Below are 16,140 nucleotides of genomic sequence, written 5' to 3' on the forward strand. Positions count from 1 at the left end.
GTTTCTGGAGGATATGCACCTGGTCAGAGGGAGAATGTGCAAACTTCACATAGACTGCATCGGAGATCAGAATCAAATCTGGGTTTCTGGAGGATATGCACCTGGTCAGAGGGAGAATGTGCAAACTTCACATAGACTGCATCGGAGATCAGAATCAAATCTGGGTTTCTGGAGGATATGCACCTGGTCAGAGGGAGAATGTGCAAACTTCACATAGACTGCATCGGAGATCAGAATCAAATCTGGGTTTCTGGAGGATATGCACCTGGTCAGAGGGAGAATGTGCAAACTTCACATAGACTGCATCGGAGATCAGAATCAAATCTGGGTTTCTGGAGGATATGCACCTGGTCAGAGGGAGAATGTGCAAACTTCACATAGACTGCATCGGAGATCAGAATCAAATCTGGGTTTCTGGAGGATATGCACCTGGTCAGAGGGAGAATGTGCAAACTTCACATAGACTGCATCGGAGATCAGAATCAAATCTGGGTTTCTGGAGGATATGCACCTGGTCAGAGGGAGAATGTGCAAACTTCACATAGACTGCATCGGAGATCAGAATCAAATCTGGGTTTCTGGAGGATATGCACCTGGTCAGAGGGAGAATGTGCAAACTTCACATAGACTGCATCGGAGATCAGAATCAAATCTGGGTTTCTGGAGGATATGCACCTGGTCAGAGGGAGAATGTGCAAACTTCACATAGACTGCATCGGAGATCAGAATCAAATCTGGGTTTCTGGAGGATATGCACCTGGTCAGAGGGAGAATGTGCAAACTTCACATAGACTGCATCGGAGATCAGAATCAAATCTGGGTTTCTGGAGGATATGCACCTGGTCAGAGGGAGAATGTGCAAACTTCACATAGACTGCATCGGAGATCAGAATCAAATCTGGGTTTCTGGAGGATATGCACCTGGTCAGAGGGAGAATGTGCAAACTTCACATAGACTGCATCGGAGATCAGAATCAAATCTGGGTTTCTGGAGCTGTAAAACAGCACTATAGTGCAAATTCTTAATCTTTAGGCAAATAACTTGGAATCTTTTTAATCAGCTATATGTCAAACTTACAAACCTACCTCAGTTTTTCCAGCAGAGAGAGAGAGAGTGTGTGTGTGTGTGTGTGTGTGTGTGTGTGTGTGTGTGTGTGTGTGTGTGTGTGTACACGTCATGAACAACATTGATCATGGATCTCCAGCCACAATAATACCATTACCCCCAATCTTCTAAGGGCAAGCCAATTCCAAATCCAGACTATCATGCATCTTCACCTTCTGGATCAGCCTACCATGAGAGTACTTGTCAAATGCATTACTGAAGTCCATGTAGAATACATCTACCGCCCTACCCTCACAAACCACCCTTGTCACTTCCTCAAAAAACTCAATCAAATGAGTAAGATAATACCTGATCCATACATAGCCATGTGGATTGACCCTATCCTGACCATGCCTTTCCAAATATGTGTAAAGCATGACCCCTAGTATATTTGTTTGTTTTGTGTAAATAATAATAGAAATCATTATTTTTGTGTTTCTATACACAATAAGAAGCTCAGAACTCACCAAAATATGTAAGCCACCAGGCTTGGAAGTTGCACAGGGCACCATCTGGGATAATTTCCCCCTGTTATAAAGGCAAAGTTTCAAACAGTCATTTTAAAAACAGCAGATATTGGTAGCAAAAGATATTTATAGTCCTCCAACAAATGTCATACATTTCCTGCACCACTGCTCTGTCCCTCTCCTCCTGGACAGAATGAGAGTTCCATGGTCCTCACCTTTCACCTACTTATCTTTACATTCAAGACATTATCCTTCACATTTCCACCACTCTCAACAAAATTCCACTGCCAAACACATCTTCCTTTTTCCATCTTCACCAACCACACCCCTACTTATAACAAGCAACTTCTGGAAATTCAACACTTCTCCCTTTACTATCATCCAGCAACTCAAACAACCCTGCCAGGTGAAACACTCATTTACATGTACTTCTTTCAATAAAGTGCACTGCACTGCATTTAATTTTCATAATGTAATCTGATCTACTTTATAAATTAAATGCAGATTGGGTAATCACTTTGCAAAGCTCTTGTGTTCAGTAGAGAACCTAAGCTTTTGTTCCCCATTCCATTCTCATTCTAATCTAGCTGTGGCCTTCTGCATAGATACAATAGTTACAAGGACCAACACAAGCTTGAGGGACAACACATTATTTTCCATATTGGCATGTTGCAACAAATTGAGATCAATATTAAAACTCCAACTTCTTGTAACACTTTTCAGATGTAACAGAGATTCACTGGCACTTCTTCCAATTTAGTGTACTGAATAATGCTATCTCCAAAATGCAGATTTGGTAAGCACTTCAGAGAGGACTCACATTCAGTTTCTAGGGTCAATGCTGAGCTTCCTTTGCTTGCATTTCTATCTCCCCTCCCATTCAGTGCCCTCCTCTACTGTTATAATGAGACCCAAGGGAAGTCTGAAGAATAGTTAGGTATTCAGAAGCCTTCCCAATTCTACAGCTTCAGGTAACAGTAAAAAAAAAGACACTGCTGGAGCAGCTGTAATGGCAGTGACGCTGCTGGTGCAGACCCAGGAGAGCGGAGTCACAGCACTGTTCCAAAGGTTTCAACCACCCTGTTCTACTGGTGGCAGCTCCATACAGGCTTTAAACAGCCTGTTAAAGGAACTGACAATGTCTGTAAGTAAAATTCTGCAACCACAGAGGTCTGTGCCAAAATTGTGGCACATGTGCTTGGCAGTGGCTCGAGGGATTGCAGACTCCAGGGGAGCAGCGGACTGATGCAGGGCACCAGCAATGGGAAGAACAATCCAGATTGAGAAGGAGAAGCATGGGAGATGTCCCTACAGGATGGTGACCATGGTAGTAGACCAGTACAGGACTCAGCAGCTGGGGGAACCACACAGGCTGCAGGCAACTTGCGATAAGGGGACACGTGCAGGCTGCTGGACACCTGCTCATGGGAATTAGGTTATCAGAGCCAAGATTTGAGAAGGCTCTGAGGACAAAAAGGGCTACCAAAGGAGGCCTCAGGCACTGAAGGCTTTCTGATCGTATCAGAGGGTTGAATCTGGAGCTCAAGTTGCTCATGAAACAAACAAGAGTCTGTGCAGCTGCAGAGTCTGCGGGAGCACTGGAGGTGAATCCACGGACACTGACTCTGAAGGGATTCTCTTTTGCTTGTCTTGCTCCTTTAGTTAGGGGTGCCAGGCAATGCTCATAACGACTCTTTATTCGCCTTATGGCAGATAAGTTATTACGTGACACTATTGATGCACCATCAATAAATTCAAAAGACTAGAAGTTATGCAAAACTGACAGGCTTTTATTCATAATAGAATGAAGGCACATCCAGGCTGGTCGATTGTCCTGAGCTAGGGAGGGAGCTGTGGAACAGTCACCTTTATCTAGGAGTCTGTGGGTGGAACCACAGGTACAGCCAGCCAATGGGTGTGCCCCAACAGATAAATATACAGATAGTGGATTACCACAACTATGAACTGACTTTTGTGGTCTGTATCAGAACTAGCCAATCCATCTGGTATTGAAAACAGAAATGTTGGAGGACGTCAGCAGATCTCGCAGCATCCATAGGAGGTAAAGATGTATGACTGACATTTCAGGCCTGAGCCCTTCCTCAAAGTCTCACAACTTCAAGAAGGGCTCAGGCCTGAATCGTTGGTTATATATCTTTACCTCCTATGAAGAGTGTGAGACCTACTGAGCTCCTCCAGTGCTTCTGTTTTTTCTCTACAATCATAGTGTCTGCAGACTTTTGTGTTTCACTCCATCTGGTTCATTTTCTTCAATAACATAATCTGACCTGTGGGTGTCTTAAAGTGCTGCATTTTGCAACTTTTATACTCCTTTGTTATCTCACTCACTTACTACCCTTGTTCAAGGCTTTTATATTCATTTAATCACATTTATCTCTCTCTTTCCCCATTAACCCAACAATCAGATAAAGTCACTTACAATGTATGCTCCTTTAACCATGCCTTTTGCACTATTCATCCCTCTCTCTTGATCTTAAAATATCTTGCTGACTCCTTTTCTCAGTCGTCATAAAGGGTAGTGCAGGTGTGACCTCACTGGACTGTACAGGTTGGCCCACCTCCGTCCCTGTAACTCCTCACCATAAGATTCCCAATAAAGGCTGATAGCCTTAGTCTCCTCCCTCCATATCAGTTTTGGATCTGGGCCAGCAGCATGTGGCAACATGCCTGATGTTTCTGGATATTAAAGCCTTTAACCACTTGTTTTGTGTCAGCTTGTGGTTATTGATCGAGCTACAAATTAATATCGAGATTACTTACCATGGACAAGGCAATCCGAGTGGAGAAGCTGGAGACCGGCCCCAAGGAACCAGAGGCCTCCATCAAATTTGATATGTGGCTACATTGCTTAAAGGCCTACATGAGGAGCCACGAGATCACCACAGACAGTGTCAAATACAATCTGCTCTTTTCATTGGTGGGTCACCAAGCATACCAAATAATATGGGACTGAGAGAAGTATAACATTGAAATGGCCCTACTGCGACAGCAATACGGTTCCCCCATAAATGCCATTTATGCCCACTACTTACAGGTCACCCAATGCCTGGGTCTTAGTGAGTCCATTAACAATTTTGTAAGGGCCATGAGGGTGCTGGGACGAGTCTGTGGGTGCTAAGATGTGACTGTGGCGGCCTAGCAAGAGGAGCTCATTCGTGACGAGTTAGTGGCTGGCTTCTGTTTCAACCACATTCAGGAGAGACTCCTGGAGAAGGGCAATTGGATCCTTCAGGAAGTTGTGCAGCAAGCTCAATCACTGGAGAAGAATGCAGGGGCCTACTCGGCAAGTCACGCGGCCGCCAGGTGGGAAGCACAGGTGCCACCATCTTGGGACTTGGGGACCCCAAATGCTGCGCTACCACCAAGCATGCGAGGTGCAATTACTGCGGCCAGGTCAAACACCCATGAAGTACCACACAGCCCATAGTGCAACCTGCTCAAACTGCCGGAGGAAGGGGCACTACGCGAAGGTATGCCACTCTAAACCTCCCCCACTCCAGCAGCACCGCATGCAGACTGCAACCCACATTGACATCTTGGGTCAACTCACTTCCAGCAGCCGAGAACCGAACGGCAGGAGCAGAAGGAAGACAACATAGGATGATTCCGGCTTCTCTTCCGGACTCAACCACGTTATATCCATGGGGGTGGCCATCTTCGGGATCTCCAGGATGGTCATCTTAACGGCAGTCGTCCCAATGCTACAATAGCAGCAACTCCAACAACGAGTTGACTTTGGCCTCCATCATGCTGGACTAGACAGGCCACTCCAACTGCCGTGATCGATATCGAGGTAAACGGCTGCAACACGGGCTGCCTGTTCGACGTGAGGACAACAGAGAGTTTTATACACCCAGGCACGGTCCAACTTTATTCCCTGCAGTGTCCCCTGTAACGTGTAAGGTAGTTCTAGCGTCCAAATCCAACTCCACGGAAATCTACAGGTGTTGCGCTGTGACCCTGTCTGTTAGGAGCACTAAGCATAAAAACTTCAAGCTGGTCGTGATGCCCCACCTCTGTGCACCAGTCATATCGGGTTTGCATTGCCAGCTTAAGAGTGTGCTGATGTAGTTTTGATGGGCCCATCCTCCCCTCATGATTAGAAATAACCAATTCCTAGAGGGCCTGCACTTCCCTCTGATCATGGCCAATCAGACACAAGAATATCATCCAAGGCACCTGACCTGTGGTCTGGCCACCCTCCGGGTCCCTCCCCCCACCCCCATTCCAGAACTTCACCCTGGATTGCCAACCAGTCACCACTAAAAGTAGGTGATACAGTCCAGGGGAAAGGGAATTTATAAAAGCTGAAGTGGGCGACTGCTCGTGGAGGGCATCATAGAACCCAGTAACAGTCCCTGGAGGGCACAAGTGGTGATGGTTAAGAGTGGGGAGAAGCACCAGATGGTCATCGATTATAACCAGACCATCAAATAGGTTCACCTTATTGGATGCCTACCCCCTCCCCTGCATAGCCAACATGGTTAATGAGATTGTCCAGTTTCGGGTCTTCTCCTCCATTGGGTCGGCGTACCACCAGATCCCGATCCACCCAGAGGATCATCCATACATAGTGCTTGAGGCCAACGGCCACCTCTACCACTTCCTGCAGGTCACATTCGGCCTCACAAATGGGGTGTCAGTGTTCCAAAGGGAGATGAACCGCATGGTAGATGACAATAAATTTAAAGCCCATATCCGGATAATGCCACAAAATGAGAACCTGCAAAAGTTCCTTGCCACCGCTAAAGCCCTCAATTTAATGTACAACCAAATAAAGTACGTATTCAGCACCATGCGTCTAGCCATACTTGGGTACGTAGTGGAGGATGGTGTCATTGCTCCCGACATTGAGCACATGTATCTCCTTCTGGAACTCCCACTGTCCCAGAACCGCAAAGCTTTAAAAAGGTGCCTGGGGTTCTCTACTATGCCCAGTGGATCCCTAATATGCCAACAAAGCCACACCCTGGTGAACACCACAACCTTTCCCCTGTCGGCAGAGGCCAGTAAGGCCTTCAAGGACATTAAGGGTGAGATTGCCAAGGCAGTGATGCATGCCATTGATGAATCCATCCCGTTCCAAGTGGAGAGTGATGCCTCCGACTTCGCCCTGGCTGCCAATCTGAAGCAAGTAGGCATTCTTTTCCCAAACTCAGGCACTCAGCCATTGAGAAGGAGGTACAGGCTATAGTGGAGACCGTGCACCATTGGAGGTATTATTTGGTCGGTAGACCATTCACCCTGCTGACGGATCAGAGAGCTGTTGCTTTTATGTTTAACAATAAACAGCAGAGGAAAATCAAAAACGACAAGATCATGAGGTGGAGAATTGAGTTGTATTGGCCGGGGAAGCTCAATGAGCCACCTGATGCCCTGTCTTGGGGAATCTGCGCCAGAGCATAGGTAGATCGCCTGCAAGTCCTCTACGCTAGTATATACGACCACAGGGTTACCAGGCTCTATCACTTTGTGAGGCCCAGAACCTCCCCTATTCAGTAGAAGAAGTCAGGGAGATGACTCATAACTGTTTAGTCCATGCAGAGTGCAAGCTGCAGAGATAGAGCTCAGCTCATCAAGGCCACTCGCCCCTTTGAACATCTCAGTAAGGACTTTTTTTTTTTTTTTTTTAATTTTTTATTTTTCACACCATAAATCACAATAGCCATGATATACACTTTTTCTTTTCCACACATTTACAGTGACTTTTTCTCCCTCCCCCCTCCCTCCTCCCAAGCCACCCCCCCATCCCCCCCCCTCTCATCCATTTTAGTTATACAATCTAGGTTGCATTAATTCAGTTAGACAATGTTGTCATTCAACAAAAATACACCAGAAATTCTACTGAGTCCATTCTTTTCTTTTCTTCTCCTTCCATCAACTTAGGTAATGTTTGTTCCCGGTAGGTTTTCGCTATTGTATTTAATGTAAGGCTCCCATACTTGTTCGAATATTTCAATATTATTTCTTAAACTATATGTTATTTTTTCTAATGGAATACATTTATTCATTTCTATATACCATTGTTGTATTTTCAAATTATCTTCCAATTTCCAGGTTGACATAATACATTTTTTTGCTACAGCTAGGGCTATCTTAACAAATCTTTTTTGTGCATCCTCCAAGTCAATTCCAAATTCTTTATTTTTTATGTTACTTAGGAGAAAGATCTCTGGATTCTTTGGTATATTGTTTTCTGTTATTTTATTTAATATCTGATTGAGATCATCCCAAAATTTTTCTACTCTCTCACATGTCCAGATTGCATGAATTGTTGTTCCCCTTTCTCTTTTACATCGAAAACATCTATCAGATACTGTTGGGTCCCATTTATTTAACTTTTGCGGTGTAATGTATAGTCTGTGTAACCAATTATATTGTATCATACGCAGCCTCGTATTTATTGTATTTCTCATCGTTCCAGAGCATAACTTCTCCCATGTTTCCTTTTTTATCTTTATATTTAAATCTTGTTCCCATTTTTGTTTAGTTTTACCATTTGTTTCCTCATTTTCCTTTTCTTGCAGTTTAATATACATATTTTTTATAAATCTTTTGATTAACATTGTATCTGTAATCACATATTCAAGGTTACTTCCCTCTGGTAAACTCAAGTTGCTTCCTAATTTATCTTTCAAGTAGGATCTCAGTTGGTAATATGCCAGCGCTGTATCTCCCGTTATATTGTACTTATCTCTCATTTGTTCAAAGGATAAGAATCTACTTCCTGAAAAACAATTTTCTATTCTTTTAATCCCTTTTTTTCCCATTTTCTAAAGGCAAGGTTGTCTATTGTAAAAGGGAGTAGCTTATTTTGCGTCAATATTAGTTTTGGTATTTGGTAATTTATTTTATTTCTTTCTACATGAATCTTCTTCCATATATTGAGGAGATGGTGTAATACTGGAGAAGTTCTATGTTGTACCAATTTTTCATCCCATTTATATAATATGTGTTCAGGTATCTTTTCCCCTATTTTATCTAATTCTAGTCTCGTCCAGTCTGGTTTTTCCCTTGTTTGATAAAAATCTGATAGGTACCTTAATTGTGCGGCTCTATAATAATTTTTGAAGTTTGGCAATTGTAAGCCTCCTTGTTTATACCATTCTGTTAATTTGTCTAGTGCTATCCTCGGTTTCCCCCCTCTCCATAAAAATCTCCTTATTATTTTCTTTAACTCTTTGAAGAATTTTTCTGTCAGTTGTATTGGCAATGCCTGAAATAAGTATAGTATCCTTGGAAAAATGTTCATTTTAATACAGTTTATCCTTCCTATCAGTGTTAGTGGTAGCTCTTTCCAATGCTCTAAATCGTCCTGTAATTTTTTCATTAGTGGATTGTAATTGAGTTTATATAATTGGCCTAGATTTTTGTTTATTTGCACACCTAGGTATCTTATTGCCTGCGTTTGCCATCTGAATGGGGATTCCTCCTTAAATTTTGAGAAATCCGCGTTATTCATAGGCATTGCTTCACTTTTATTTACGTTTATCTTGTATCCCGACACTTCTCCATATTCCTTCAATTTCTTATATAGTTCTTTTATTGATAGTTCTGGTTCTGTTAAGTACACTATCACATCATCCGCAAACAGACTGATTTTATATTCCCTGTCTTTTATTTTTATTCCTTTTATATTATTATCTCTTCTTATCGATTCTGCTAGTGGTTCTATAGCTAGCGCAAACAATAATGGTGATAGTGGGCATCCCTGCCGCGTTGACCTGCTTAAGTTAAATTGCTTTGATACATGTCCATTTACTGTCACTTTCGCTAACGGTCCCTTATATAATGCTTTAATCCAATTAATATACTTCTCCGGTAAACTGAATTTTTGCAATACTTTGAACAAGTAATTCCATTCTACTCTGTCGAAGGCCTTCTCTGCGTCTAAAGCAACTGCTACTGCCGGTGCTTTATTTCCTTCTACTGCATGAATTAAGTTAATAAATTTACAAATATTGTCTGTTGTGCGTCTTTTTTTGATAAATCCAGTTTGGTCTAAATTTACCATTTTCGGTACCTGTTCTGCTAATCTGTTCGCTAATAGTTTAGCTATTATCTTATAATCTGTGTTTAGCAGAGATATTGGTCTATATGACGCTGGTGAGAGTGGATCTTTCCCTTGTTTTAGTATCACTGTAATTATTGCTGTTTTACATGAATCTGGTAAGTTTTGTGTCTCATCAATCTGGTTGATTACATCCAGGAGGGGCGGTATTATTAGGTCTTTAAATGTTTTGTAGAATTCTATTGGGAGTCCATCCTCTCCTGGTGTCTTATTATTTGGTAAATTTTTTATTATCTCTTGTATTTCTACTGTTCCAAATGGTTCTGTTAATTTATTTTGTTCCTCTATTTGTAGTTTTGGTAGTTCAATTTTAGTCAAAAATTCATCTATTTTCCCTTCTTTCCCTTCGTTTTCGGTTCGGTATAATTGTTCATAGAATTCTCTGAAGTTTTCCTTAATTTCTTTTGGATTATATGTAATTTGTTTGTCTTTTTTCCTTGTTGCCAATACCATTTTCTTAGTTTGCTCTGTCTTAAGCTGCCATGCTAGGATTTTGTGTGTTTTTTCCCCTAGTTCATAATATTTCTGTTTTGTCTTCATTATATTTTTCTCCACCTTATATGTTTGTAATGTTTCATATTTTATTTTTTTATCCGCCAATTCTCTTCTTTTGGTTGTATCTTCCTTTATTGCTAATTTTTTTTCTATGTTTATTATTTCCCTTTCCAACTGCTCTGTTTCCTGATTATAGTCCTTCTTCATCTTGGTTGCATAACTTATTATTTGCCCTCTAATGAATGCTTTCATTGCGTCCCATAGTATAAACTTATCTTCCACTGATTCCGTATTTACTTCAAAGTACATTTTTAATTGTTTTTCAATAAATTCTCTAAAATCCTGTCTTTTAAGTAGCATGGGGTTTAATCTCCATCTATACATTCTTGGAGGGATGTCTTCTAGCTCTATTGCCAATAACAGGGGTGAGTGGTCCGATAATAGTCTAGCTTTATATTCCGTTTTCCTAACTCTCCCTTGTATGTGGGCTGATAACAGGAATAGGTCTATCCTTGAGTATGTTTTATGTCTAGTCGAGTAGTATGAGTATTCATCTCAGTAAGGACTTCAAGGGCCTCCTTCTGTCCACGAATCGGAACATGTACTTCCTGAAATATTGTGAATGAGTACTCATGCTTCCCATTTGCCAACCCCTGCCCACGGTAATTAAAACCCTCTGCAACCTCTTCACCTTGTTCAGATACTCCAGTTATATTCACAGTAATCGGGGGTCCTCAGTCATGAATGAGCAGTTGCACCAATATTTCCTGTCCAAGGGCATGGCCACAAGCAGAATCACCAGCTACAACCCCTGGAGGAATGCGCAGTTGGAAAGGGAGAATGGCACAATCTGGAGGGCAATCCTCTTGGCCCTCAAATCAAAAGGGATGCTTGTCTCCCAGTGGCAAGAGGTCCTTCAAGGTCCCTACTCTGCACAGCAATGAATGCCACCCCACATGAGAAGCTGTTCTCCTTCTCTAGGTGGTTGGCGTCTGGAACCACACTGCCGGTCTGGCTGACTACCACAGGGCCAGTACTTCTCTGCAGACACATTAGAACCCACAAGGCAGACCTGCTGGTCGAGGAAGTGCACCTCCTGCATGCAAACCCCCCAGCCTATGTACAGTACCCAGATGGACAGGAAGAAACAGTATCCATCCAGGACCTGGTTCGAGCAAGGGCCCTGGCGCAGGAGGTGTACCCAGAAGCTCTCATCAGCGACCAGATGGCCCCAGGGACCACCCTGACAAATGATTACTTGAACCCACTCCCACGGCTCCTCAGGCCGCCACCCCCTCCACCCCTACAACCAATTCCCCCATCCTCCCTCGGAACCTGATCACACCAACAAAGTTCAGCCTCCGGACATTCAGCCTGCCAAACAGGTCACCATTCCACAGGTGCTGCCGCCGACGCAACTGGTGTGTGGTGATCACAGCGGCAGATAAGGCCACCAGAGCGGCAAAATCTGTGAACTGCTATTGACTGCACGACCAGTGATGATGTACACTGCCCCACTTCACCTTGCCACACTTCATCTAAAAGGAAGGAGTGAATGTGGTGGAATATAGTAGTGCAGGTGCGACCTCACTGGACTGTACAGGCTGGCCCACCTCGTTCCTCTAATTCCTCCCCATAAGATGTCCAATAAAGGCTGAAAGATCCAATCTCCTCCCTCCATACCATCCTCCATACTAGATATTAAAGCCTTTAACCATTTGCTTTGTGTCTGCTTGTGATCGAACTACAAGTCTTCAACCTTAAATGTTAACTATTTCTCTTCCCATAAATGCTGACTAAACTGTTGAGTGTTTCAAGCTTTATTTTTTTACCTTTTTGTCAGCTTCATTGCTGAACAGAAACCAAGTCAATTTTAAAACCATTACAAACATACATACAATATCATATGTACTTTGGTCTTTGAAGCAATACAATACCATGTGGACAGATGAACCCTTCAAAAATGTTCGCAAACCTCCCTGCGGGAAATCATGATGGAAGAGGGATTAAAAATCCTGAGTCTATTCATCAGGACCACACAGAGGCCCATCCTGTAAATAGTGGAAGGGACACACCACCACTCAAACTACCAAACTATCACCCATCTCATCAAGATTTTTGTCCTCCTCGTGCAATCTGCTTATACTACATTTGTCACTTTAGCACACACAGCAGTAAATTAGCAAGTTATGTTCAATCACACAGGCCTGCCATTGGAGAACACATTTACTGTCGTTAAAAAAAATCATAGCTATAAGAAATTATTCAAAAGGTAATAAAAATTTCAAAGGTTTTACAGAACTTTATTAACTTCAAAAGGAAGGCTCAGCCAAAAGTGGAATTTTTCTTATATCATTTTGGAAAATTATATCTTTAAAAAATACAGATATGTGGGATATATACTATACAACTGCAAATTGTATAGTCGGAGAGACAAACCACAGAAAGACTCCCTACAGTCCACAGTCTCTTGTGCCCAAACAGAAAAGTCTGCGCACACCGTGATTGAAATAAAAACACAATGCTAGAGAAACTCAGCAGGTCAAATAGTGTACTTTATATCGCAAAGATAAAGATACATATCCAACATTGCAGGCTTGAGCCCTACATCAGGGTATGAGCAAAATGCAGGTAGTCACCCAAACAAAATGGTGGTGGGAGAGGCAGGGGGAGGAGCACACTCCCAAAGGCAGGAGAGAATAGGTGGATAAGGGAGAGAGGTCACAACAGCAAACGGAGGAGGGGGGGGGGGGTAGCTCTGCGAATAATTGTTCATTTACATTATATTCCATTTTGTAGAGTTTACGAAGATATATCATTTCAAATATGTCAATTCATACAATAACACACGTACATTTAAGAAATGATCTTTAGAAATCTTTTAGGACCAATACCCAAAAGTGCTAAAGAAACTCAGCAGATCACACAGAATCTATGGAAAACAAAGGAAATTACTAATGTTATGGGCCTAAGCCCTTTTGGATATTGCATGACAATCAGAGTGTCTGCAGACTTTCCTACTTAACTCCATACAGCCTAATACCTTACATTTATTATATCATACCTGTTTATTTCAAACTAAAAGAGGATAGATGATCAAACATTTTAATTTTTCTGAAAAACATACAAGTGAAAAATAAACATTTTTAAAGTTTCTGTACAATATAAAATACCAGTGTAAATTATAAATGAATCATACTACTATAAATCTGAAGGGTTAAGGTTAAAAAAATTCTATAATTGAGGTATGGTCCATTAAAGTTATTATATACTTACCATTAGATAGGCAATACTGTCAAATAATGCAGCCAAAGTCAGGCTAAGGATCATTTTCTATTGGGAAAAAAATTGAAACTTGCATTAGGAAAGTTTTACATTATACTTGCTAAAAACTGGTGGTTATAGAAATCTCACCCAATGCTCCACTTGTTGAAGCTAATTTTCTATTGACTCAAAACAAGATACCTTGCTCTGTCTTGACTAATGACAGACAGTTATACCTCTAGTAGCAACATATGAACAAGTCTCCCTCCCCATGCTACATGAAATGAAAGCCCAAGAGATATTAACTACAGGGTTAAACAAGAAAGTGTACAGATGCTAAAATACTGGATAAACTCAGCAAGTCACACAGTTCTCTTTATGTAGCAAAGATAGATACTTAACCAACATTTTGGACCTGAGCCCTACGTCAAGGTATGAGTAAAAAGCAGGCAGGCATCTGAATAAAATGGTGGGGATAGGGGCAGGGGGAAGAGAACAGGCTCACAGTCAAGAGGTCATGTCTATCCATGGTCTTGTGTACTGCCAAACCAAGGCCACTAGCAAATTAGAGGAGCAACACCTAAAATTCTGTCTGGGCACCCTCCACCAAATGGCATTAACATAGACTTTTCTGGTTTACATTAGGCCCCTCCCATCACACTCTCTTTCCCAACTCTCTATCTCCATTCCCCCAACCCACCACTCCCTTCCCTCTCCATTCATTGTGCTATCCATTCTCAGCTTTTTTCTCTTGTGCCCTCCCACCTATATCCACTTATGACCTCTTGTCTGAGGGCCTGAGCTCCTCCCCCTGCACCTCCACCCACCATTTTATTCGGCCACCTACCTGCTTTTTGCTCATAATTTGATTAAGGACTCAGACCCGAAACACTAGTTACATATCTTTATCTTTGCTACATACAGAATGCTGCGTGATTTGCTGAGTTTCTTCAGCATTTTTGTGTAAAATATTAACTCACAGTTCGGCGGGCAGTAACCTCCTTTGAAGAAGACCGCAAAGCCCACCTCACTGACAAAAGACAAAGGAGGAAAAACCCAACACCCAACCCCAACCAACCAATTTTCCCCTGCAACCGCTGCAACCGTGTCTGCCTGTCCCGCATCGGACTTGTCAGCCACAAACGAGCCTGCAGCTGACGTGGACATTTTACCCCTCCATAAATCTTCGTCTGCGAAGCCAAGCCAAAGATTAACCATAGTGTCCTCTTGTCCATTTTGTTCCATTGAGCTAAATCATAAAATTCAGCATCAAATTCTTAGTTGCATATTGGTACTCTCCATTCTACCTGATTTAAGCTTATTGCACTTTGACAATGAAAATCAAGCTCAAGGTGCCACAAAATTAACAAGTCATTGCATAAGTAACAATTGAATGTATCAATGCAGTGATCTAATTCAGTTATGTAAACTACAACTATTCACACTGTGTTCTACTGAATTTATCACCTAAATATCTCTGATTGGATTATTCCCCTGCAATCATTTCACGTACAATTTTTTTTTCTTTTAAAAAAAGAACATTCAAAATAATTTGGCTGCTTTTCTAAATTTTTTTAAATTTTGTGAACTTTTAATCTTTGTTGAAAACAGATGTTAAAAATATAATATTTAAGTTAACCTTAAGTATGAACACTGTTACCTAAAATGGATGAGGGGGGGGGGTGGGGGGGTGGCTTGGGAGGAGGGAGGGGGGGGGAGAAAAAGTCACTGTAAATGTGTGAAAAAGAAAAAGTGTATATCATGGCTAATGTGATTTATGGTGTGAAAAATAAAAAATTTTAAAAAAAAAGTATGAACACTGTTAGCCAACTCGAATGAACACACAATTAATATTAATACTGTAACTGATCCACATAACCTTCAATTCCTGCATCTTTCAAAAATGATTTCTCTCCGTTTTAAATAGCTCCAATGAACTAACTTCCACAATCCTCTCGGGTAGAGAATTCCATAGAATCTGCATCCTCAGAGAAAAATACCTGTACTCCACTTTAAATGAATTATCCTAATCTTGTAATAATGTCCTTCCTTTGAAACTCTCCCATTGGTGGAAACATCCCAATATTTATCTTGTCAACTCTGTTTAGGATTTTATGTTTCAGTAAGATCATCCTGTATTGTTCTAAAATCTAAGAATAAGGTCTACTTTTTTTTTAGGACAACTTCTTATTCCAGGTATTGGTCTAGTGAGTCTCTTCTGGGGTGTCTCCAATGTTAGTGTATCCATTATTAAATATGGGGCCCCAAAACTGCACCTGGTGCTGCCAATGTAGCCTCAGAAAACATTCTGAACAATTGTGCCAATACTTTTTCATTTTTAAACTACCAATTAGATAAGAACATTACAGCACAAGGACAGACCCTTCAGCCTACGATCTCCACAATTTGAACTAAATCTCTGCTTCTTGCACATGATACATACTTCATTAAGATCAATATGCTATTTGCCTTTTAATTTCCCTTGTACCTACATGCTCAACAACATAAAGATACCTCTGTATTCCACTGTCTTTTTGCAGTCTCTCTCTCTCTCTTTAGTTTGCCTTTTAATTTCTCCTAAAGAAGTGCACAACTATACATTTCTACTAAATTTAATTTGACTAATTTTCAGCCACTCACTCAAACTATTTATATCCTGTTCCAAAGTCCAAATGTTCTCCTGACACCTTTATGGCATCGGATAACTTAAATGCCTA

At 41.6% G+C, this 16,140-nt stretch overlaps 1 protein-coding gene across 8 annotated transcripts in view; it reads right to left on the reverse strand.

Annotated features, from left to right (window-relative positions):
• Positions 1 to 16,140, reverse strand: part of LOC138738687 (cyclic AMP receptor-like protein A) — a 233,758-nt gene that overhangs the window by 184,916 nt on the left and 32,702 nt on the right. For 7 of the 8 annotated variants that reach the window (XR_011341679.1, XM_069889385.1, XM_069889384.1 and 4 more), the window contains exons 4-5: positions 13,436 to 13,492; positions 1,573 to 1,633 (exon numbers count right to left, since the gene is read on the reverse strand). Coding sequence is in view for 7 of the 8 variants with exons in the window: in XM_069889385.1 (XP_069745486.1) it covers positions 1,573 to 1,633; positions 13,436 to 13,492 (118 nt within the window). In the remaining variant the exon portion in view is untranslated. The remainder of the gene's footprint in view (positions 1 to 1,572; positions 1,634 to 13,435; positions 13,493 to 16,140) is intronic. The other variant, XM_069889388.1, reaches the window with a different exon arrangement.

The sequence above is a fragment of the Narcine bancroftii genome, chromosome 7, assembly GCF_036971445.1.
Source record: "Narcine bancroftii isolate sNarBan1 chromosome 7, sNarBan1.hap1, whole genome shotgun sequence".
NCBI lineage: Eukaryota > Metazoa > Chordata > Chondrichthyes > Torpediniformes > Narcinidae > Narcine > Narcine bancroftii.